The sequence below is a fragment of the Genypterus blacodes genome, unplaced genomic scaffold (assembly GCF_046128005.1).
Source record: "Genypterus blacodes isolate CSIRO-AG114 ecotype Tasmania unplaced genomic scaffold, CSIRO-AGI_Gbla_v1 ptg000003l_1, whole genome shotgun sequence".
Taxonomy (NCBI): Eukaryota; Metazoa; Chordata; class Actinopteri; order Ophidiiformes; family Ophidiidae; genus Genypterus; species Genypterus blacodes.
The window spans coordinates 9,937,197-9,963,261 of record NW_027466817.1 but is presented as its reverse complement, the minus strand read 5'-3'; the positions used below and the strand labels follow the sequence as shown (position 1 = coordinate 9,963,261).

The following is a 26,065-nucleotide window of genomic DNA, read 5'->3' as shown; positions in this document are numbered from 1 at the left end:
CAACACAAAACTCTTTCAGAACTTAGAACTTAATAAAGTTGTTCAGTAAACAATAACCTGCTCAAATTTAACCGCTGAGAGACGGGTTATAATTGGAGGACGTCTTGGCCGTCTTGGTGGAGGTATGAGTTCTCCGAGGTCAGGGTAGCATTTTAGTGTGTGAACCATTTTATAAGCTTATGAATGAATGATTATTAATCACTTTTGTTCTATTTATTTTGTAAATAAATCCTTAATCTTTTCTGTACGTAAGCTGTTAATGTGTCCCAAGAAGTACTGCAGTACACATACACATACTCACACACATGGAGCAGGTTTCCATGGGTTTTAACCCAACTTGTCAACATTGTGATTAATAAGATTAATAAGAATGAATGCGTCTTTCTCCAAAACTGTCTCGTAATTTTCCAACACATTTCCTGTGTCTGGAAAATATTTTGAAGATACCAGGATCACAACCAAAATCAACCCAATCAGCCAGTAAATCAATGACAAACTCTCTTGTGTACAAAAACAGGCTTTAATTAAATACTCCAAAAATTCGAAAAAATTTGAACGATTTCATATTCTTTCCTTTAAGCTTCTTTTGCGTTTCGACCACAGCACAGAAATGTTATACATTTTCAGTGAGATCCTATCATTCACACATGCCGTTTCAAACAATAAAGTGCTTCTTAAAAAAATAACCATCTTATTTTAACCCTACACACACACTCGCACACTTAAGGACACACACACACACACACACACACACACACGCCAGCAGTCTGTCCCTGCAGTGTGTGCTTACTCTGTGCTTATAGATGGGACTTACATGTGCGGCCTGAAAGTTGTTTAGTCAAATGTTTTCGTCATTAAAGCTGTTATTTGTCGTGTGTGTTATCAGACTGTGCAGTGTAAGGTTGGTCAAACAGCGTCCACACTGAGACTTGTAAGAATGTGGAAAAGACAAGTTAAACCTGCATACAGGTGTGTACATAGTCATACACACTCAGGGTAGTATTTGTGCAGTTTTACAGACGCCGCATACACTGAGTACTCAGATTGCTAATCTGAAAGTCACACATTTATTTTCCCCAAATTTTAGCCAGAGAAAGCAACGCTGGAACTGACCCGGGCGCTTTCTGAAGTACTCGCTGGTCTTTTATTATTCTTAGTATTTGCATTTTAGAAACTGACTGGTCGATTGTTCGTGTTTTCTTAATAAATGTCGTTGAAGAGGACGGCTAAGAGATGCCAGCATTCCTAGCTAGCTACAAACTAGCATTGTCACTACGCTCTAGTATTGCCATCTTCTTGGATGCTTCAGTCAAACTGAAAAGCGACAAAACGTCAACATCAACATCCCGAGAAGACATCCTACTCATCCATTTTAGATTGAAGATGCCTTCTCTACAAAAAAGGGATCTGTACTTGACTACCAATGTTACCAACAAGTACATTACTATACTCAAACATTAGAGGCCAGGCCTAGAGTACGACGACACTGTGTAACCCTGGAGCGGAGCCATTTCAGGGTCAGGTTGGTGCTTGAGGCTGAACAGAACCGCAAAGGATGACTTTCCACTGGATGTTTACAGCCAGGGGTCTTCACCCAGAGAACACACACTCTCACATGCGCGCACACACACACACACACACACACACACACACAATACAAAGGGAACATCAGACACAGAAATTCTGGGATGCAAGCCCATGCCCCCCCCACTATAGACCTTTTCCACATGACATCACAGGTCCCACATTCTATTCCAGCACCACACCGGGAGGCTCACAACATATTTCCTGGTAGATGTCACAACTAGTGCACCATGAAAATCACAGTAACAGTTCAGAGTTCTGCATTCCAGATAACTCGTAACTCAAAACTTTCCAACATTTTACTTGAGAAAGTACATCTACCTACACCCGCGCTGTGGGCCATTGAATGCTTGGAAATTCAAAAGTTTCAGCTGGTTAGTTCCAACTTCTGTCTCTTAGTGAAACACAGCTTACGCTTCTCAAAAGTCCAAGGAGGGAGAAAGAGTTTGTGAGGAAAAAATGGAAACCTTGTTACTTACTTGAACTGTTGGCTAACACAAGTAAGACTAGTTCTTGTGACATAGTTAACGTTTACTTGTTCCCCTCAGACAACAGGACAGAAAATTAATAAGCTACCATCTACCATTTCCCTCTTTTACAGTTATGGTGTCCCTCATCAACACAAGTAGTCCACACGTCATTTAAATCATTTGACGACAGCAGAACCCGAACCACAATGAATAAAATTAGCCAACAAGCGGTCGATGCCTTTGCAACAATAGACGAAACATGGACTGCCGCTGTAGAAGAGGGGGGTGACACTAGATATGTTTCCATCCAAGTATTTTCATGCAAATTGAAAATAGGAAATGGATGATCAAATGGGTTTCCGTCAGACTTTCACCACATTTCGGACATAGCCACAACGTGAAAAGGTGGCAGGCATGAGCGAACTGGAGACAAAAACAAAAATGTTTCCTGATTTCATATATGAGAAAACAGGAAAGATGCCTGCAAACAAAACACACAGGTTTCAGTCACCCAAAACCATCAATCTATCATCTCGATTGTACATTAACTCGCACTTGCTAGGGTCGATTTTCGTAGATTAGCCACATATGCAACGTCGCAAAGAATTTTTATTGTTCCAATAGTTAAAATAACCTCTCGCGATTTATTTGACATCTGGATGTAAACACATTTATTGTGACGCAGGTAGAAAACAATCCAATCAGATGTTGGCTATTCCCGTCACCCAAGCACTGATAAATCACGCATGCTCCTGTCTTTTGAATTGAAAGAATGATTTCAGTATACATCACAACATCACTGAACAGTCAAAACCCCAGCAAAAGAAAAAGAGAAGGAGTCTGTCTTTATTCTGTTTAGACTTGTAGAGAAGAGTAAGAGCTTCCGTTTGTTCCTTCTTCTTTAAGCCATGCTGAGTTATTGTAGTCCCGCTTTGGCCACACAATCCAGTCTGTTGTGCTCTTAATCTGCTGCCCGATTGATCAGCAGGCGGTGGAAGCGGCGGCGCTGTGGGACGGAGCTGCGTCGTTGATAGACAGTTTGATGGTGTCTCCCTTTATGACCGTGACATCCATTAAGCAGTTCAGGAAGGCACGTTAATGCTTTTAGAGTGCTCTCCAGTGATTACACCAGATTTAGGTCTTGTTATTTTGAGAGACAGGCACTTGAACACCCTTCTGTCCTGTTGCTAAGAGACAACAAACAGAGAGAATCAGTCACACACAGTACGTAGCGTCGGGTATAAGCAGATGAAATGAAACAACAAACACGTGACTGAACTTACCCAATCTGTACTTTTCTTTAGCCTCCGCTCGCTCTTTGGCATCAAAGTACCAGACTGTGATAGCGTAACTGCAAGACATCGAGACAAGAACCAGTCAACTTACACAAAACAACATTAGTGACTTAGTTCAGATTTCAGAGGCTTTAACATTTGGGTTCATTCTCTGGATTATGACACTACTACAGCGGCCCGATAAGTCAACACCAAATACATCCAATATGCTCCAACTGACAATAAATGACATAACGGCGACCTAGTTAACGTAAGGCGTTAACGCTCACAGATCGCATTGTGTTCGGAACGTTATCCAATCTGCCACATCGTGTACATCTGGATGAATGCAATGATTTCAATCACAATTAGCCGAGCATGCTTGTAAAAAGTATGAGTTAAAAACATCACTGCAGCCTTGTCATGGGTGTGTGCAAGTGCTATGCGGGCACTCGAGCGTGCCAGCTGAGAACGTTCAAAGTGTGTATTAGATGTGGTGGGCAGCAGGGGGTTAACTGCTGTGCTTTCTGCTCTCTCCTGTGGGGCTGTGTTGTTTATTTTCTGTCTCTCTTGTCTTTGCCTCAGCAGCACGAGTCCTGCAATCGAACCTTCCTCTCCTTCCTCTCAGGAAACACACACTTCCTGCCGCCAGCCCACCTCACCCCCAGCGGTCAGGATGAGAAGGAGGATATGGGGGGAGTGACTGATAGAAGTATGTGCTATCATGATTTGTGTACATCCTTACAGTACAGAGAGCATCAGGTAAAACTGAACGGACATGGGTCGTGGCGACTCACCGAGTGGCGAAGGCCGGCTTGACTTCGTGAGGGTTCCTGCGGTCCGACCAGAAGATGAGCAGCCGGTCGAAGAGAGGCTCGATGTTGGCTACGGCGTTTTTGCCTTCATGGTAGATTTGCAGGAGCCCCCCTTGTTCCTACAAACGTACAAATACACACAAAACGCACAACCGTGTCAATTAATTACAGCATACAATAAACATTTAAATTAAAGAAGTTATATAATTAGATTATAGGTTAGGCAAGGATCACTGACTGAAATGCGGAGCCTCTGAAAATAACCGTATTTCAATGCCAAGTTTATGTAGTCAGGTTTCTCAATAGAATTTCTTTTGCCCATCAGAGAATCAGGAAGCTATTGAGTATTAAGAAAATGGCACTGAAGTCACAAACGTACATTGACGTCCCAGTTCTTGTTGAGATAGTAGATGCAGGTGATGCAGCGACCATCACCGTTGGGGTTGTCTACGTGCCGGACATATCCTGCTCCATTTCCTGGGTAGCAAGCAACCATAGCCTGGAGACAGAAGAAGTGGAATAAAGACACGTTGGTGATGAGTTGGGGTTATAGTGCCGACACACAGAACATCAGTTATCATCTCCGTCAAGTAGCGGAATCTATAACTGCATATTTAAGTCTTCCCCAGTGAAATGATATTCTAAGCTGCTGTCATGTACATGCTGATGAGTGAGAGACAGCAGTGAAACGACCATGGAGGTCCAGAGAAACCACTTTGTATAAACTACATAAAATAGCACCACTACAAGGGAAATCTTTCATCCACTTTCACAGGTCAATGGCTCCCAAAACTCATTGCCATCGGGATGTCATCTGATCTGCCACATGACCAAATCACATCGTTAAAAACATTATTCATTCTTTTACTATTGTACGTTAAGGCCATTCAATGATCAAAGAGGAAAGTAATATTGGCAGGTCAATATAATGACCTGCCAAGATGTCAAGATCCGATCAGAACGCAGGTGGATGTCATTGACGCATCTGGACAATGAGATTGCATTTTACTGCGCGGTGTAAATTTGTTCCATCACTGCAGGGTAGAAAAGAGTGATTCACTTGGTGACATCAGCCTATGCTAGCAGAGAGAGATTCTAGGCGATAGAGTTCAGCGTGGAGAGTAATAACTTGTATTATCTCTCCACGCTGACTACAACAAGAGATACCGTCACTGCCTTGAGTTATTCTGTTCTGCACGAGAGCCCCAGTCGGTGCCACACTTTGGCTCAGCTCTGGGAACGCCATCATTCAGGGCTAACGGCTGCATTCTGCACAGCTGCAATATCGATTTAGCCCACCGCTGTTGTTAGAATGCCGTGCGTCTGTTTGTGAGAGTGTATGCGAGTGTATCACATATACTCCTAAGTGTGGGATCAGGGTCCCCAGCTTCTCCCGGGGGTCCTGTTTCTCTGAGTCTCACTCCATCCACCGACTGTCATCTGTAGCTCATTTATTTGATATTTTTAATGCATCTATTGTCTTCTTAGTGCGGTTTATGGTTAACATTTAGAAACCTGGCAGTGCTTGTGTATTCAATTGCAGTAATGACATCTACCAGGAGATGGAGCTTGAGGGCAACACACACACACACAAGCCTATAAATTGAAGTGATCTATAAAAAAATAAAATTCTCAAAATGGCGACAGAGCGGATGAATGACAAGGGATATGCATGCAGGCTCTATTGGCTTTATATACTAACTCTACAACAATACTTCAGACAAAGACAAGGACGTGACACATACAGTGCTCGAGGAGAGATCTCGGGTATTTGCGAATACAATTAACTGTACATTCCCTGCTAGGCCCCTTGTGGCAACCGTCTAAATCACCTTAATCAAGCACTATTTACATGAAGCACAGCCACAGCCCTCGCCTGAAGCATTAACAGGTCACACGCTGATGATTTACATACATCCAGTCACATATATTACAGTCACACGCACACCCTCAGAGCTGGGAGAGTCAGTCACAGCATGACTCAGCACGTCGCAGTCCTATCTGCCACTCCTGTCCTACTCGTCCCTGCGTTTGGTTCTGTGTCGACAGTAAGCTACCAGTCACAGTGTCTCTGCCAACAACCGTCATCACTAATGACCTAAAGGTGACAGACGTGACGGTCACACGGGTGGAGAACGCTGTTGCAAACAATAAACTCTAGGCCGCACGCATGACCTGATAAAAGGCGCGATGGAAAGCGGGGCGTTGAGGTGAGATAAGGCTGAACACACACGCAGGCCGAGAGGGAGAGTGAACGCATGTGTGTCAGTGTGATATATGACACAAACGGCAATATTGCTCTGGGCAGACTGAGCGAGATGATGAGCATCACTGCGCATTCCAGTAACCAAGCAGTTTACCAGCTGTCTGCCACCAAATGGACAACATCGGCGCCACACCAGCTGTAAGAGACGAGATGTTTAAGCCCGGCTCATACTGCGGGACTTTTCAGACCTTATCGGATGTTAAACAAGCTACATGATACATTTCAGTGCATTGTTCTTCTGGAACACACACCGATAGATTCCACTCGCAATCCACCAGACTCTCACAATCTGTAAGAAAATGTGAATGACGTCTTGAAGTTGGCCTGAACATGGACGTCTAATTTACATTTAGAATTTGCCAGACCCTACAGTCCTGTGAACAGATCAGAGGAAGTAAAACGATACGCAGACAATTCACGAACCAAAATGCCAATTCGGAGGAGCGAAACAGGGCCTAATACTAACTTAATTTTATTGTTGAGTGAACTTTGCTTAAGACAAACGTGAGTCACAATGCTACACTCAAGTCCTCCATAAATCCTCACCCCAGCACTTCAACAGGGAAGATCTAGCCCCTAAAAAAAAGAAAGGCCCAGTCACTGCCACTCACACACACACACACAGCTGATGACCCATGAGCAGGCTGGGTGACGCATGACACGATGTGACCTCGTCGCTTGGCCGTCATGAATTTTTCCACCCGATTGAATTTGCGAGACACCCGGAGATAAAAGTCGCTGTGAATTTAAGTGAAATACGACGAGCCGTGTTGTCACAGCCAGATTCTATCTGTGCAGTCGTTCCTGCTTCACGTCCAGGCCCATTATTCAACCAGATTCACTTCTGCTCACTGCTTCTTTAAAGGGTGGATAACCTATGGGTGTCATATATCATTGGCGAGTTAGATTGCTTTTTGAGTGTGTGTGTTTGAGTGTGTGTGTGATAGAGAGAGAGTGTGTATGTATACGGACAAAAAGGAAAAAGTCGGGAAATGTGCTCAACCCTGATGACTCAATCCTGCTGTGGTACAAATTATGGATGATTCACCATCGGTTCACAGAATGGAGCCTAGCATGTGTGTGTGTTTGTGTGTGTGCGTGTGTGCGCTGCATGTCTGGCTTTGCTGTAAAGTCTGCATGGTTTTTGTTTCACGTCAAAGTATGAGGATAACTCCAATTCCACACAGAGCGAGCAAGCAAATTGACAAAAATGTCGACTCAGCATGAAAGGAGCTACCACAAACGTCTGGACCCCTCATCAGTTTGCCCCGATTGCTAAAATGTGACATTCCAATCCGCTCACATTGATCGTGAATTTGTGATTTTCAAGGTGTAGCCACTTTTCTCGCAGGTCTGGGACAGCTTCTGTAATGTACACACAGTTTGAGTGTGTACGTGTGTGCCACTCTTGGCTGCAGGGCATCTGAGGACACACTGCTGCAGCACACACTCCCGTTGCGCCCGAGCTTCTGCTGCATGGCGCCTTCTCGCCTCCCTGGCTTACTGTCTATCCCCTCCCCCCTCTTTATCGTTTCTCTCATTCCCTGCTCCACCTTGCTTCCCTCCACCCCATAACCCGAGACAACCCTCGCCTCCACCCTGCATCACATCAACTCCACTCCTAGAGCAATTTTGGCAATATTTGCTGTTCAATTATCGGGGCCACAGCAAAGCCACAAGCCTCGACATGAAGTAATGAGTTTTATTTGATGCCAATATGTTCACCTTCGTCTCAGGAAACGTTTTCCCTTTCATTTTTAGCTCAACGCGGTTCTATTTGGGTATCCAGAAGATACATTTAGCTTTTATTCTGGTGTGTATAATGCGCTGCTGAGAAGGAAATGGCCTATGGATCTGGTAGATGAACGGCAAATATTGCTAAAAATGCTCCAACTCACAAACTAAACATCAGTGACTCAATTCGGATGTGATTTCTCACATTAACTCGACTACTCTGTGCGTCTCAGACAGTAAACCGCAGCTCCCAGCGCCGGCGAGGCACTGCCAGCTCCTCTCTCCTCTCTTGATACACAATGCAGCGCTCGACTCTGTATGGGCCTGTTACCAAGGCAACGGCAGCGAAAATATTTTGTCCGAGCAAGGGGCTGATGAGACGAAGGAGAAAGCAGGCGAAAGGAAAACCAGGGCATAATAGAAGACAGGAATAAGGTGAGGAAATGAAGGAACGAGGAGGAGAAAGACGGAGAGGGGAGAAGGCGAACATACAGTGACCTTCTGCCTGCCTGCCCGACTCCTCCTCCGACAGTAACAGAAACGGGTAAACCAACTGAAGCCAAAGGCAGATATTTGGCAATGTAACATATTTGCCTGGGAGTCAGAGTGAGTCATGACCACTCCAGATCAGCATGCACTCCAAGCAAGCACGGTAAAAACAACGATAAAGGTTAATCTGTCTACACTAAAACCAAGAGGCAACGAGCGCTATAAAACTGCCAAAAAAAGATTTTCAATATCTACACTTGTTCATGCACATTAAACTTACTATACTGCATCATGGTAAAACATCTTAGACCAATTTCTGCCTTATTATATCCAAACCAGGTTACTGACAGTTTCCTCCCGTTCTTTGGATCGATGAACTCGTGTTAAAGCCTCTAAAAGCTCCTCTACATGAATTTACAAGTAAAGTTACGTACAAGTATGTTCACCTATGACCTTTGACCCTGAAACCTCTGTATGTTTTGTTTTTTTTGATATGTCACATGAGTGCAGAACAAGCAACAAGCAGCCCAGTCAGCACTGGGAAGAAGCGGCTGCTCTCTGATTAAACAGCAACAGCCTGTGTGGAGACGCAGAGGTCAAGGTTCTGTGTGAGGTTACACAGGCGAGCTTTAATCAGAGGGGGTGGAGATTGATCATCGGTACATAGAAAGAGACAAAGACCGATCATCCTTTACTCTCTCTCTCTCTCTCACATACACAACGAGAAGAAAGTATGTCCCCCTGCTCACTGATCCCTGTTGGCCAATCCTAGGGCCCAGATCCAGCCAGAGAGCAAACCGTCTACCAGGTTTGATAGGAAACGGTTTCGGACTGATCAATTCATTTAGCCGTTTAATTTAACGCGATGTATGGCCACTTTCCTGTGAAAACACTGCATATTCTCCCTCTCTGGTAGCTCCAGTCAAGGTGCCCCGTGGTTTCCAGACTGATGGAAACACTTTGACCAAATTTCCCCATAGGGAGCAATAAAGTTCTGAATGGTTTCAATTATTTACAAATCTGATGAAACCTTGCTGGATTCATCTCATCCTTAACAAAGCTCGACCTGTGTCAGACTGCGTGAGGCAAAAACCATTACAGCATGATATCATACGTCGCACTGTAGGTGTTGTTTTTATGACTGAGTCTTATTTTTTAACCTGTGAGCATAAACACCTCAACGTTTTAATGCCACGTAATTCATCAGAGGTGAAACTGATGAAAATGAGCTATTTGGCACATTGGGCATTGTTCCTGCTAAATAAACACATGAATAGATAAAAGAATAAAATGTATAAATGTAAAAATTAAATGAATTAAAACACACACAGACACAAATGTAACATTCCCCTTTATTACTGTTTTCTTTTAGTTGGTTCTTGATCTACTTCATTGTAAATCATGACTGCGTTGGGTAACCGTCTGGACAGGCATTTAATGGTTAACTCAAGCCTGATAGGGATCAGACCACAACACCAGATTCTGAAAAAAGTATTGCAACTATTGAGAGAAGAGAACAGAAGTTCTGTTCTGAGAAACACGTTTTTCCACTTTGTTGTACTGTTTTTCCAACTCTAGCTGTGAAAGTGTGGAAAGAGGGCTTGTAGAGCTTCAAAGTGGAGATCAACAAAACCTCAGGGCTTGCATCAGCGCGGGGTAGAGGGGGCGGAGTTAAACACACTGTACACGGTCAGCATGTTTACACGCAGGACCACTGGAGCTGGTGATCCTTTCTCACACCATTTCCACTTGCTTGTCGTGGTTTTTAAAAGGACATCTTGCTGACATTCTAAACTATTGTTACGTCTCCACAGGACTAAACAACCCTTCCAAGTGCTCGTGGACAGTGCTCCATCTCCAATGGTGCACTGCAGTAACTGTGCGCATCACGTGAAAGACATTCATGCAGAGACTGAGCCATCCATTGTATTCAAGCCAATACAAAGGGAAAACACACTGCTCAAACAGATACGAGGGAAGTAAACAAACGCCACAGAGTAAAACACCGGTGTTCAGAACATTCTCCTGCTAAACCAGCTCCGTGAAAGGCCCTGTGTCTGTGTACGGACTCAACACAGGGACTGAAAAAGTCGTCTTCAAAAGCCAGAAGCAGCAATGACAGAGGAGATGCTGTGTGGCAATGCAGGGTTTGTTTTCTGGGTGCCAGCAGCATGAGGGCAAACATAGGCACATAGACAGGCACAGGGTTGAGGTGCTGTGTGTTTGTGTGTGTCAGCATTATAGAGGAGCGAGGACAGTGCAGCGCAAACGTGACAGAGCCAATTTAAGGACATCGTCAGATTAAGGCATGCTGCCGTTTGATTGACAAGTTCTGAGCCTTGCACACAGAGAACTCAAACCAATACATTTCTGTGCATTATTACTTTCTTGCTTCTCGTTCCAGCCAGACTGCTGCAAACGAAGCTGAGAAGAATTTCATCTCAGTTTCAAAGAAGTCAATTACACGGCTCACCCGCAGCTGAGAGGTGGGCTCCTTTTAAAAGCCTTGTTCATCAATGGAAGAGTTCAAAGTGTGAGGAGGGCAAATCAGGTGAAGGGGGAAGTGTTCTGCTAATTCAAAGCCACAGTCATGGATCGAAGGAAATGTGTGTGTGTGTGTGTGCGCGTGCGCGTGCGCGTGCGTGTGTGTGCGCAGCTGCATTGTTTGTCCATCCAGCACAACTCATAATCTTACACACCTCTGTACCTTATAAATTAGGTTCACCAATCTAGAACATAGCTAAGAAATTATGTTACGTTTACATTCTTTGATCACCTCAATAGGCTCAAAGCTTGTCAATCAATACTTGCAAGTGACCTTACACAGTACAAACGTCTCTCACCTTGGTACGTCCATTGATGACACAGTCCCCGAGTTGTCCGTTGGCAGCGCTGTACATGATGGCCTCGTCGATGTGAGCCATCAGGGCCCCGATACTCATGCAGCCGGGCTCGTGTCCCTCCACCCAGGCGATCTGGTCGCCCCGGATATTCCGGGAAGGAATGTTCCTCTGGCTGACCAGTTGCCCGCCCTGAAACTTCCCGCTGCGGTTCAAGGCCTCCACCTCTCTTAGAACCATGTCGCCCAACTGAGGGCCTAAGAAGTTGTCCTTCACGCAAATGCCGTAGTTGTTCATGCTGGGGACGATGCAATGCTGGGCAATGCGCTCTGCCGACCAGCCAAGCCCTGCAGGGACAGGTGGGGTCGGGATAGTGGTGGCTTCCACTGGGGAGGTCTGGCCAGGAGCAGCTGGTGGCCCGAGGGAGGCCACATGCAGTGTGTTGTTCTGCAGATTAGTATGGGGGATAGACGGGGTGAAGGGTGACTGGGCTGTGACACAATGCACATCACTGAAGCTCATTTGGTTGCTATGGATATTGACTGGGACTGTGAATGGGGGGACGGCTCGGGCTACTCTGGACGCCTCTGAAGGTTTGTGAACACTTACATCTGACAACTTTCTCCGTTTAAAATCTGGAGTCAGTGACTCTGCTGGAGTAAACACCAGGTCCACAGAACTTCCTGATCCTGGTGACCCATTAAGACTATTAAATATCTCTGAGCCTATTTCCCAGTTTTCCCCTCCTCTCCGTTTGTGTTGTTGTGCCTGTCTGGCTTTTAGGTCAGCGTTGATCCTCCTCATCGTCAAAGGGCATTTGTCATGAGCTGCCTGGTCTCCGTTCTCAGCCAAAAAGGCTCTGCTGGTGAGGGGGTACACAGGGCTGCCTGGCACTACGGCCATTCCCTTCATCTGTACAGGGTAAGAGTTTGGTGTGTTCGCCGGAACGCCTGCGTGGCTCCCCTCAATGGTGGCGGACGGAGACGCCACCCCACCGTTATACAGCGGCACCCCGGTTTTACACTGTTTGGTCGGCGTTGTGATTCCGGGGGCGCTGGTTTGAGAGGCCAGACCCTCCAGTAACTCGGCGGCTGTGGGGCTCTCAAAGCCGTTCAGCCCCATGTCAGCTCGGTACGGGTGGTGATGGTCAACAAGTTCACGGACAAGTTGCTGTCCTGTCGTTCTTCTATCTTGCGCTGATGAAACACTGAGGCATCCGTGGGAAGAGCTTGGGTTTAAAAGGTCCATGTGTCCCAAGCTCTCCATTTCATCTCGTCATCTGCTGGATGTGCACGTAGCTCACGTCCTCCCTTCATTTCCTAGCCGAGCCTCCGCTGTCTGTGCCGGAGAGGAGCTCTGCTTCCTCTGGATCATTACTCACAATATGTGCGTTTGTTTCCTCTCGCCCTATAAACATTTGGAGTCGGTAGAATGTCTGTAGAGGGTAAAATGATACACGTTAGCCCTATTAATAGCACCATGTAGGCCACTTGTCACAGTAAAGCTTTGATAAGGAACCGTGGTTAAGATAGTAAAACATTGCACATTCATCCTTTCATCACCTGCATATGGAATAAATGTTGCAGGAACGTTCATAGACTACACCGAACTGAACAGCATGCGTTACGCTAAATCGCTGCTTTATGTAAGGGATCGTCCTGAAGTTACACTCACAGTAATGTAGACTGTTAAAATACTGTCGTGACCGGGTTCAGGGGGCAATTCTAAAGTCCGATAAGGGCCCCTAAAATGCTAGAGCCTACAATCGAGTGTACTTATCAGACGGTCCCTTACCGAGTTTATGTAGCAACAACCAGAGCTGATACATTTGGGTAGAATCAATGGAGGCTCCTGAAGTTAATCATACCGGTCTGAGCTTTTTACAGACACACGCCTCATATGTTAAATATATAAGAAGGGAACGCAAAATATGTTGCGAATGCGCGATAACAAACTTTAGACTGCCATTAACAAGCCAATAGGTTACTGTTAAAAAATATTGATATAAAGTACGACACTAAGCGGAGCCACGTATGATCAATACCGCCTAAAAGTCACATGATAACACACTTAAATTATAAGAACCCTATCGGTATTATAAACTACATAATCTATGCTGGTTATCCGGCGGAGTTAACCCGATAGGGAGCTATGAATATCAATATGAAAATATACGCACTAAAATGCAACCACATCATACACGTCATGTGTCACGTCAATAAGGACTTACATCTGATCGTATTTGCTTTAAGAAGTATATTTTCTAGCACCCAGTGTTGTACATAACATTGATGGAAGCATGGGTGGTTGTAAAGAAGCCGATTTAAACTAAAACGCACATCCCAACGCTTCCATTTAGGCGCACACCACATTCAACATGCAAACATGTCAACACACACACGGTTACAACTAGCGCCGCCGTGAGAGACCACAGCCCGCTGCTTACCTACGGCGAGAAGTCCAGCGGCGCGGCCCCACAGCGAGCCTACGTGACGGGCTGAGAGTACGCGTGTTATTTCCGGGATCGTCTTGCCGGCGCGTGCGTGTTGGAGTAAGCGCGTGCGTTTGAGTGTGTAGACGTGTGTGTGTGTGAGAGAGTAAGCGCGCGGGTACCGGGCGGGTTTCTCTTCGGTGATCGATAAGATACGGAGGAAGAAGGAGCGAGGCGTCCGACACGATGAGCCGGCAGAAGGTGCAGACGGAGCCGCCGGGCAGCCTCGCTCGGACCCCCAGTCTCCAAAAAAAGTGGTCTGGGTGGAGGAGGCTGTGACAGCTCCGCAGTTTCAGTCTGACTCTGCCCCCACTCCTCCTCCACGCCTCTCTCTCTCTCTCTCTCTCTCTCTCTTTCTCTCTCTCGACGGCACGCCACCACGTTTGACCCCCAATAGCACGCAAGAAATCGCACAGTGAACACAAGGGCGGCAGGGATTATACTAAGAATAATATTCAGTATCCGTCGCCATGACAGATTATAACAAAGGTTGGATGAAGCACAGTGGGGTTTGTTTTAATATTGTTGCATGTATATCTCCGCAACGTTCTTAGCAGGAGCTGCCGAATAATGTGAGAGTGCACCCAGAAGAAGATCCATGAAAACAGAGGTTTTAGGGTCAAAGGTCATCCTTTTATATGGATTAGGGGGGTCTACTCTACAATGGAGCTGGTAAAGGGAACATCAAAGACCTTCAAAATGCTTCAACTAGTACTACTACAAAGCCATTACAGGCTGTTAAATTATGTGCGTGTAGCTTTAAGCATCAACCACCAACCAACAACCAATAAATCATCTACCTATCTACCAGCAACTCTGATACTATATAGATAATTGTCCATCTCTTACCTTCATCAAGAATTCAAGCATCTGTCATCAGTTTTTATTCAGTAACACTCGCAAATTAAAACAAAATAATCTGCTTGGGTAAGCATTAAAACATCGCAATGTCGACTACAGCTCGATGACATTGTCCTCCTATATATGCCTATGTATTTAGAAGGAGGAAGTGAGGTAATGTGTTGAAATGATGCCAGCGCTGTCGTTAGGGTGGAGGATTAGTGCCTCACCGTGAGGGCTTATAGAGGAAAATGAGGGTGTGTGTTTTGCCATAACACTGACACGCCACACTCATTCATTCATCCATCCATTGCGCTGCCCCAGTTAAGCTTAGACAGGCAGAACTGGACAGCAGCCATGTTGTCAGCTGGAGGCTCCGACCCCTCAGCAGCTACACACACACACACACACTCACACAAAGACACGTGTTCTGTCAATGTAAACGCCTTTATACACATGTATACACACACACAACGGAGCACGAATTATATACCAACTGAGAGGCCATCATGTGTCAGGACACATTAAGGATTCCCAGACCGTGAAAGGAGACACATAAAGCCATACCACCAACCCACACGCAAAACACACACAGGAGCAAACTCTTTATCTGTGGGTTTCCCTGTCGTTGTGTCTTTCTCTCTGCCAGTACATTGAAATGCACTTTACAACTTTGATTATATGGCTATTAAGGCAATAAAGGTGATGTGTACGCCTTCAAGTGACTGAAATCGGCACAAAGCGCAACCTTGATTTAGATTGCTTGACTTGTAAATTAATTTATAAAAGGCATGTACTGCTGACGTCTTCATCTAATTACATTGCACCGGCGCCGTTGTATACTTCTCCTTCTCCTTCTGTGGAGTTGACGTTGGTAATTTCAGAAGCTGACAATTGGCACTGTGTGTAGATAAGGCGAGAAAAGCAACAGGAAGTTTTGCCTTTGACTGGACGTTCTTTCAGGCAGCGTCTCTGCCAGATAGAGCAGGCAGACGGTCAAGGGTCACGCCTGCAGATATGGAGAGAGGTAATGAACTCCAACAGACAAAGCAAATCCAGTGTCACCAAGTTCAGCGAGTTCATATTTAAGCCCCACAACCCTACAGCACGTAACGCTGACAACTCACAACATGACACTGACTGAACACGCCCGCCAGATATGACAGTGAGACTGAAACCAGTTGAGTCACAGCGGCAACGGATGGATGATGATCCATTGTTAGATAAGATAAAATAAAAGGCATTAAGTAGAAAACTGGAATAAAGTACAGCGTTATATTCAATCCAAGTTCCTGGATCAACTCACAAAGGGCGGAACAGAGCTTCAAGTGATTCCAGCAGGTGCCGGCTTGTTATAGCACACACACAAAAACACACACACACACACATGCACAAGCCATTAGCGCTCAAACAATGTGATCAACATTGAAGTTATTCACAGATCAAACAAATCAGCAGAACATAAAACAGCAGCAGATCTGAAGAAAAGCAGGACCATAATTAAAGGAACAAAGAAGCTTTGGAAACACACACATTCACACACCTGCACCATAAAATAACACACACACCGACACAACAGCTTTCCACCCTGTATCCGGGAATGTTGCATGTTTCATTATTGGGTTCACAACATGTCACAATGCATAGTGTACACACAATGGGATTACACATTCCGCGGGATTAGTAAGTGTACACACAGCCCGCCGGCGTCCGCTAATTGAACGTTTTTCACTTTTGCTTCTGAATGTATGCATTGTGCTGAGATATCACACAGATGACATGACTGGTTTCCGTGTTTTAATGGCGGTAAGTCGGCTCACACTTGTATCTCTAACGCTTGTTTGTTCCAGGAACTGAAAAACAACGTTTTCATTGCCAAGGTCGGCGCTCCCAAAGCAGCTGGCTGGAATCCCCCAGACTGCACAACACGGACTAGTGCAACTCCGCACGTATACACACGCGCGTCCTCCTCCTCCTCCTCCTCCGCCTCCTCTCTATCACTCCCTCCTTCTCTATCTCTCTTACAGGGACCCAAGCTGAGAGGACAACAAACAGTCCACAAATAGACATGCTTGGTTAGTTCTTATTTAAAACTCACCCAGAAAATATTCAACTAGCCACTGCACCCATTTGAGATGTATATTTTTGGATGTAAGGATGTTCACTGAATGTTACTGAACGTGTGTGACGTGTTTACACATTCAGGTCACGTCCTATAAGTGGGACATGCAGTGCCAGGATGATTGTGTGGAGTGTTTCACGTCACTTGCATGGGCTGGTGGTGCCGCTGTATGAGGCGCTCTCACTGCTGCTGCTGCTGCATGCATGACAACGCCAGCGACTAAGGTCACGCCATTCAGATGACCACTTTAAAACTAGACAGACGAGATGGTTTCATGTTGTTAATGAGGAGGTGGGTGGAAGGGTAGAAAGAGAGAGAGAGAGGTGAGTAGTGAAAAAGATTAATAATAAAAATAAGACATGGACAAAGGGATGGGGAGGTGTGGGGTAAACTGATAAGGAAACTGCCAAAGGTGGAAAAGATTTGCAAAGCAGGAAAAGATTAGGATAAAAAAAAAAAGAGCCCTTTAAAAAAATAAATAAAAATAGAATTGCACCGTCACATGACTCCGCTGGAGGAAGGAAATTAAATCACGCAGGAAATAAAAATACATCTTAGAAAAGCAGCCTTCTGAGCGAGGGAAGAGGGGGAAAGGTGGCTGAGGATGTGAAAGCGAGCAATAGGGAAGAGGACAGAGAAGGAGACAAAGTTCAGACTGGAGTAGTGAGGCAGGGATCAGCTGTGCGGGCCGCCTTCCCAGAAACAGCTCAGGGAGATACACAACAATGTTTTTTTATCTGCGTTTGTTTAATCAAAAGACCTTGGGGACAGCTGATACAAATGATTCATCTTTCAACTTTGACACAATGCCGCCACTTCTTCACAGCTGACCTGATGTGATGCTGCCCTTATTGGCAAAACTGGTTCCAGCTGAGGTCAACCAATCAGGGACGAAACGTGGAGGCAGGACTAGATCAAATTGTCTGTAACATTGATTAATCATGACTAAATACTCAGAAAAATACCTTGGTCCCTAACTAGTGGAGCTTAACTTAATCATTGAGTTCTAGGACATTTTTAACTTATGAAGCCAAGTGTATGTTTGAGATCATAGTCGGGAACACTCAGAAACTGCTGTACACATAACCATAAAAACACTGAACGCCCTCCGAACTTATCAATCAGTCGGGTTACTATTGTCTCAATCAATAATCGATAATCATTTCTAATAATGTGACAGAACACACAGCCCAACACACCCAGTTTGTCCGTTACCACGATGTCTTTCCGTCTGGGCCACACCCACTGAACGTGTATGTGTGTGTGTGTGTGTGTGTGTGTGTAACTGTAATCTTATCAGGCGTTTTCCCTTATGTATCTGTCTGCATAAGTTTACTGCAAAAATATTATTAGATACTGTATATTACAAAGAACACTCCAAACACTATGTTCTTAGAAAAGGTACCAAATGTACTTATGTGGCAACTATAAACAGCAAAAGTCGTCATGGGTCACAAGTGCAAGACAAAATTAAACGCAGTAAATCTGCAGTCACCATGATGCTGGAGCTTGTGATCTCATGCTTGGCCTCACGAGACGATGCAGAGTAGCTTAGAGATCACACGCAAATCAACAATGAGTTGAGAACAGCAGAAGAGAAGAAAGAAGTTGCCTCTAACTGTCTGGGACAGATAAAAAACCTTTGCGATGTTCACGATGTTGCTTCATCTTACATCTCCAGCAAAATCAGCACAAATCTACAGCAATTTTTTGATATCCTGCCCAGTATTAGAAAAGGCTACTGAAGGCAGATCATTACTGCAGGAAATGTGTTATCTGTAGCAGATTGAGTGAGTATATGTGTGTGTGTGTCCCATTGTGTTGTGGACAGTGGCGTGAGAGAGACCAGAGGGTCAGCTGCTCACCACATCAAACATTTGGCCCTCTGTGAAACACCCCACCATTGACAAACACACACCCACACAAATACACACACGAGAACGCTGTACAGCTCTTGACACACTAAACAATCAGGTATGACAGGCGTGGTCTTCCTCAGTCCCAAAGGGCCAAAAAAGACAAAAGACCCTGTGCATACTGACAGCGACAGGAAAAGGCCCTTATCCACAACAGTCTGACAGAAGGACGCGCTGTCTGTCTGTCTCTCTGTCTCTCTCTGTGCGTGCGTGCAAGGCGAAACGGTCGACTGTTGTACTCTGACGCTCTCGCGCGGCTCAAATACGCAATCACACGCAATTTTTTCCACAACGAGAGAAATGTCGCCATATGAACGTGAAAAAAATAAATTACGAAATAAAAATTCCAAAAATGTAGTGAAAACCATTTCAGTCGTCAAAGTCACAGGTAATATTTGTTGTGTTGCGTTGCGTTCTATACGGTCGCAGGAAGTCGCTGCCTGGTTTTCGCTTCCCTTTCTTAGCCCGGAAAGAGCCTCCGTGTTCCGGGTTGTAGTTGAGCGGTCAAAGGGCACGCAGAGGCAACGTTCCGCTCAGGTTCTACTCTAATCGTAGTGATGTCATGGCTTTCCTCGGGCTCTTCATGAGGAGGCAGCTGCCGCGGGCTGTGGCTCACCTGGCGCGGGCGGCGAAGCTCGCCCGGGCTCCGTGCGCCGCAGCCCCGCTGAGGAGGCTGAACGGTTCGGCCCGGCTGCGGCACGGAGAGAAGGGAGCGTGGGGGAAGAGCCGGGGGCCGGAGCAGCAGCAGCAGCTACAGCAGTACCCGCTGACAGACCTCGACAAGGCGGACGCGCTGGTAGGTTCAGCCTCCTTCGAACCGAACAGCTGCTTTGAGATGAGCTCTAGTTTACCTTAAGTAAGATGCCGATATTTGTGTTTCTGGCACATCTGATGTGTGTAATGTTTGTGTTCTGATGTTTCAGATGCTGAGGAAGTCTCATGAAACAGGTAAATGTCACATTTATATTTAATGCATGAGACTATGGAGTCTTCACACAACATACAGCAGACTATCAAATGTATATACTAAATTCAAGTCAAGTCAAAACAACTGAAATAGTTCCACCTGAGTAACTTCAAAACAATAACAATCACTATCAGCCACTTTAGTACCTTAAATATAAGATTTAAGTTTTTGGACGAGGATGGCTGGAATACTGTGTTGAGGTTGTCAAAAGGCTCACCACATGTGATCCATATGAGTTGATATTGAATTAGTTTAACCCAAGTACAGGGGAAGAAACAGAAGAGTAATGTAAAGTTGGTAAGAGTAAAAGAGAAACTTAGGGTTGAGCTCAGCTTCACATGCACAATAAACCGAATCAGACTGAAATTAAGGGATTAAGTGACGTGATTGAAATCTGCACAAATTAAAATTAGTTTAAAGGTACTTTGACATCCCAAACAATTAGTGTGATCCTATAAACACTAAATCTTGGAGGAAGAACAGGAAACAGAGTCAAACGCACATGTCCCCAATGGCATGTCCTATTGATTCCGTCGATGTTTACGCCGTTTTTGTGCCTTAATCTGTGCTGCAAAGTGGCTGCTGTTAATTGAGGCGTTCACTGTTTTGCAGGTTTCCTCTCGTGGTTCAGGAATGGTCTGCTGGCCACGGGGATCGGAGTCATCGCGTTTGTCCAGAGTGATGTGGGGCGAGAAGCAGGATATGGTACAGACTTTTATGTAAAGTAGAAGCTGCTGCACTATAGTGACGGACAGATACTGCAGCCCTGCATTGCACGATCTCATTATCTGGATACCACACACCGAGATTGTATGTTGATTTAACATGTAAATGCTTGCAGAGCACATTGGGTTCAGAGTTCCTGTCTGTTCCGCTTTGTGATTAGCTGCCTGTCAATGCAACACATACAACCAGAAACAATCAGCTCACAAGTTCAAAGCCTTGCGGATAAGTTACATTTCTAAAATCCAAACATATTACATCATTTGCACTCTATCCTAACAGTTCCAAACACAACAGCGCCCCTGGTGGCAGTTTTGAGCAAACTGGTTTCACTTCTGAAGCCCCCAGTCAAAATGTACACAACTCAATCTAGCTCTCCTACAAACCCTCAGTATAAAGACATGATGCTCATCTGAAGCTGATCTGTAGATGGATGGTAGGTCTGTATGTCATAGCCGACTTTTGATCTTCTGATCTTACACACGCAGGGAGGCAGTGGCTCAGTGGGTAGAGCTTCCGCTTGGGAACCGGAGGGTTGCCGGTTCGAGCCCCTGCCTAGGTGCCCCTGAGCAAGGCACCGAACTCTCAATTGCTCCCCCCTCTGCAAAGGGTGGTAAATGTAATGTAAGTCGCTTTGGATAAAAGCGTCAGCCAAATGATCGTAATGTAATGTAATGTAATGCATATGTAGTAGAGGCAGGAAGTAACAAACTCACTCACACATTCATGCAGCTGTTGGATCTACGTTGTCACCGAGACCCAACAATTCAATTTAGATGTCAGTTTAGAAGAAGGAATTCATAAGTACATTGTTAAAATTGTTTGAAAAACTACTTTGTAGGAGTTTTGGAGACTTGACGGCAATCACATAACAACTCTCTCTCAACTGGACTCGCGTCAATATGTGAAAATGTAAGGCCCGTCTTCAGATATCCAAGTAACGTCTCCAGATACTAAGACACTCACATTTTAATACCTGGGCAAGCAATGAGGCTCATGAATTCAGTATCAAAGAGTTCCTGCAGGCCTGGAATGTCTCAAAGTGGATTTATTCAAACTAAAACAAGGTTGTTCTTGAAAGTGAATGACTGATGATTGTGTAAACACTCCTTCTCTCTTTTTTTTGACTCATTGCACCTGATTGCATCAACACACACACCTGGTCTCTCCAGGCCGTCTTTGTCCTGACATCAGTGATTTGCGTCCAGAGAGAACTTGTGATGAACTTTTGCTTTGATACCGCGGCGGTCTTGCCATTAATTATTTCACCAGCATAAAGTCTAAAGGTAAAAGAGCCTCTGTGATGTCTGCTTTAACCACTGTCAATCTGAGAAATGCTAATTTGGAGCTTTTAAATTTTAACAATCACGACCTTGCAAGTCATGAAGTGTGATGACTTAATGATTTGGTTTTCGGATTCATTTTGCCGTTTCTGCCATCGTTGGACCACCAGCCGAGATCAGAGATTAACGGCCAGCTTGCATATTTTGTACCATTTAGATTCACTGGAGACTAGCTTGATTCTGTTTCATCTTTGACTCCCACAAACATCATTAAGAGTGTTTGTGTGCAACCAATTTGTTTGCGTACTGAATTTTTAACTCGCATGAGCTTTGACAAACCTAACTCTCGCTCTTCCTCCCCCAGCCTTCTTCATCCTCGGGGGCGCCTGCGTGTCCTTCGGCGGTGCCTCCTACCTCGGCAGCCTCTTCACCCTGCGGAGGATGATGCTGCTGTCCGTGCCGGCGGTGCTCGTGCAGGGAGCGGTGGTGGGCAGCATCGCCCTCTTCTGGCTGTGTGCGGTGTCGCTCTACATCGGCCGGCTGGAGGTGGAGATCATCCACGAGGACGACGAGGAGGACGACGACTGCCAGGTGTGCCGAGAGAGACGGGAACGTCGGGGACACGGCGGCAACAGGCACCCGGACACTGATGACAGTGACGGCAAAGGCCAGAAGTAGAGTCTCTCCAGAGAAGAAGAAGAATCTGTGTGAGGTGTGAGTTTGGTGCTTTGGAATGAGGGTTTCTCCCCTATTTGTGTGTGTGTGTGTGTGTGTGTGTGTGAATGCGTGCATGTAAGTAGGCCTACATATGTTCATAGGTAGGATGTGTGTGTGCTGCTATAGATAAATTTATTATTGCATTGTTATATTAATGTAAGGTTTAAGAGGAACTTTTCAATCTTTTGGAAAAGCGGTGAGAAAATGCTGAACATTGATTAGAATTTGGACAATGAATCTGCATTTTGTCAGATTCCTCAGCATGTTTTTACTTAAAGGCTGCTTTCACTTCAAATCGCAGTTTATCATTTCTAACATCATCACGCAGACACACAGTTGCTGCGACGTCATACTTTGGTCAAGTTGACTTTTTTTCCGAGGCACCGTTTGCAATCATTGATGCCATTTTCAAGTGGTGCTTTATCTTACGCTTAATAATAATAACTGTGATTGGACTACTTCAACTTTTCATACATCTTTGAAATAAATCGGCAGTGGTTTTGTTTGTGTGCTGTATTCAAACCAGAAAGAATGTTTAAGTTCTGTGTCAAACTTGTTTGTATTGTAAATTTACAATGGCTGAGAGTTTATTTTTCCAGATTCCAAATTAATTTTTTAAAGGATTTTTCTTGTTAGTTTTTTGTGTTATTATTAAGTTTGGTCATTTGGAAACATAGTATTTTTCACAAGCTTTGAATCTTCTTATTCTGTTATTTTTGGGTACACAGTACATGTGTGTATAAATGTACTGGTGTGTTTTACTATTCAAAGAACTTTGACAGCAGCTGGGTACTTATACTGTATAATGGCTCCTATAGAAAAGAGTAAAAGATGATATGGAGTTTCTGTGCATTTCTAGCTGGAAGTGGGGGTTTGCGTGTGTGTGTACAGGACTTTCAGTGCATTCTAATGTACAAAATAAAACTACACAACATCTGCTGAATCACACAAAAGACTGCAGAGAGTTTGCTTTCCTTGCATGGAAATTTCATGAACACCATCATACCTAATGTAGAAACCCTCTAACCATACCTCCTCCAGGCTCTGCCTCTTGACATCTACAGTACGTCCCGGGGTTTGACTAGAACTCAAGCTTCTTGGCACTTTTGTTCTCTCCAGACAAGATCTTTGCTTGCATTATATTAAAATCTCATATATACGCGTCACTTTGGATAAGGTTTTATATGCGTGTATGTGACCTTACATAAAATTCACATGTGGATGTTTAATAAGTTCTCCTGAACTAAAAGCTGCTCTACACTAGTAAAGTTAAGTGTTTTCCTTTGACCTTTGACCCTGAAACCCTGTATGTTTTCAAGGATCTCTACGCTGTAGTAACTTCTGGGTTTCTTCTCAATTCAGTCTGCAGCTGATGCGATGTCGCCTCATACCGTGAAGTAGCTGAGAGAACGTTGAAGGACAAATAGCATAGCAGAATTCTGTCCAGGAGATGCGTTCAGGTCCTGCATGACTTCTATCTAAGGAACATGGATCCATAAGGGTCCATTCAAACACCTACAGGCCTGTGAGAGAACATGGAAGATCTACACAATGGTACAAAAATCAATATCGGTGATCTGGTTCGGACATTAATATGTGTAAAATGCTTTCATGTACCTACAAGTTAATACAATATTTCACAAAAAGCTACCAGTAAAGAAAAATCGCTACATTCTTTCACTGGCAGTAAACCCAGATTCCCATGGGGCGTGTTGCATTAACATGTACCAACGTCCACATGCTGAATTGAGCAGCATGTGGTTGTGTGTGTGTGTGTGTGTTGGCGATGGGGGGGAGGTGGGCTGTCTGTGATAACTATCGCTGACTGGGTTAGGGCGGAGGTCTGTGATATCTCCCAGCCATCGACACGAGGTGCTGCTGTCGAGACTCACCTCAGAGTCACCCTCTCTCTTAACTCCCCACCCCCCAACACTCTCCCACCACCTTGGTTTCGTTGATTCCCGGGGCGTTTCAGTGCAGTTGTGTTTGGCATGCAGGGTGTGTCTGGATGCTTGCTGCAGTGTGACCACTACCCTCCTCCTCCTCCTCTTCCTCCTCCCCTCCAGCCCTTTCCTTCCTCCTCTGCTCTCTCCCTCAGATCCTATTCTACCCTTTCGCCCTCGAGTCCTTTCTTTGTGGACTCCTCCTCACGTTCTCCTTCTCCTCCGCGGCTGCGTCTGACTGCACAGGTCTGCTTTGCATGCAGGAGGCTCCCGAGGCCCGGCGCGTCTAAAGGGCAGGGCGCCCAGAGGCAGGAGACGCGCCCTCACTAACAAACAGCACCGCGCCGCAGACCCCCCCGAGCGGCTACGAAAACCACAGCTCCAGCCACAGACCCCGATCCTGTACGGGTCCAGCGCCCCGTACACGCCCGTTGTACCGGCCTCTCTAGTACCAGCCGTAACCTCTGCTAGCTCATCTGCTCTCAGGTGTTAAATGCCACGAGATGGATCAAAGGACCTGCCTGCAGAACAACATAAAGTGTGGACCGGCCTTCTCCTTGCTGAGACGGACCAGGAGGAGAGCGGAGAAGCTCAGCGAGTTTATAATCATCTACAAGTCTTAGCATTTCTACCACGTCAGGGAGCCTGGAGCCTTCTGGGAGTACTCAAAGTTTATACATTTTGGGGCTGTAGCCTGAACTTACAACTACAACTTGCCATATTCGTACAAAACTAAGAAAGTAGGGCAACATTTTGGTATCGTGTGATTTGGGTTGCGAGTTGACCAATCACATTCTCGACGTTGGGCCACAGGTGGGTGAAAAAAACAACACCCTCAAAATGGCTTTGCCAATTAACATTTCCACTTAAGTTTCATTCAAACGACACAGCAAGCCGGCTCAGAAATCACCTGGACCCCAAGGAGCGCTGGAGGGACGCACTTGGGTAGCTTTTTGAATTGTGGGAACCAACTGCGTCACATTGTTTCAAAGTGAGGGGATTAATTAGACATCGAGATTACCGTCCGACTCTAGAATTGGAGTTAAACTGACACATATAGATGGAGGGAAGCCCAAAGTGTGGTGGTAAAGTCATTATAAGGCTCGGCCTGGGGTTTGGGTCAAAGGTTAGGGAGGTGAAGGTTATTTTTTGCAAATGTATGAGTTGAATTTTTTAAAAAGTCATTGTATGTATGAGGTCAGTGAGCCAGAGTGGCAAAGCTTTAAAGCCCCGAATCTGAAAAGAGAGAACCTGATAATACTATGAGGTCGAAGAATTATACCTTTATTACACCGCAGTCAGGCTAAAGTATAGAGTACAGGCGTGATTATGCCCTTTGCCCCTGCTTATTTCCTGTCTGCGAGTCGCCCTGCATTCCACTCTCCATTATTCCTGCCCATATTTTTACTCTTTCAAATGCATTTACATGTGCTCAGGTATTTCCCCCGGGAGCGCGACTCCAATTCAGGGGGTGAGATAAGCCATCAAAGTCGGTGACAGGGAGGGCGTGTGGGTGACTCAATGACAGCCCGGGCAGAAGACAGTCAGGAGAGCTGCCGTGACTCGTGATCTCTCACACACACACACACAC

General features: G+C 45.3%; 2 protein-coding genes across 4 annotated transcripts; one reads left to right on the top strand and one right to left on the bottom strand.

Moving 5' to 3' along the window:
- Positions 1–591: 591 nt before the first annotated feature.
- Positions 592–14,280, bottom strand: egln2 (egl-9 family hypoxia-inducible factor 2). 3 transcript variants are annotated; one of them, XM_076141402.1, is made up of 6 exons: positions 13,919–14,280; positions 11,476–12,907; positions 4,523–4,642; positions 4,126–4,262; positions 3,338–3,405; positions 592–3,241 (listed from the first exon to the last, which is right to left on the bottom strand). In XM_076141402.1, the coding sequence occupies exons 2-6, from the start codon at positions 12,736–12,738 to the stop codon at positions 3,189–3,191; spliced, it is 1,641 nt and encodes a 546-aa protein (XP_075997517.1). In that variant the 5' UTR covers positions 12,739–12,907; positions 13,919–14,280; the 3' UTR covers positions 592–3,188. The 3 variants fall into 3 exon arrangements, with proteins under 3 accessions (XP_075997517.1, XP_075997526.1, XP_075997537.1); XM_076141411.1 differs by having other exon boundaries at positions 13,923–14,280; XM_076141422.1 differs by having other exon boundaries at positions 14,086–14,280.
- Positions 14,281–19,316: 5,036 nt separating this feature from the next.
- Positions 19,317–23,478, top strand: tmem160 (transmembrane protein 160). The gene is made up of 4 exons (XM_076141390.1): positions 19,317–19,637; positions 19,765–19,789; positions 20,421–20,513; positions 22,179–23,478. The coding sequence occupies exons 1-4, from the start codon at positions 19,404–19,406 to the stop codon at positions 22,490–22,492; spliced, it is 666 nt and encodes a 221-aa protein (XP_075997505.1). The 5' UTR covers positions 19,317–19,403; the 3' UTR covers positions 22,493–23,478.
- The last annotated feature ends 2,587 nt before the right edge of the window (positions 23,479–26,065 follow it).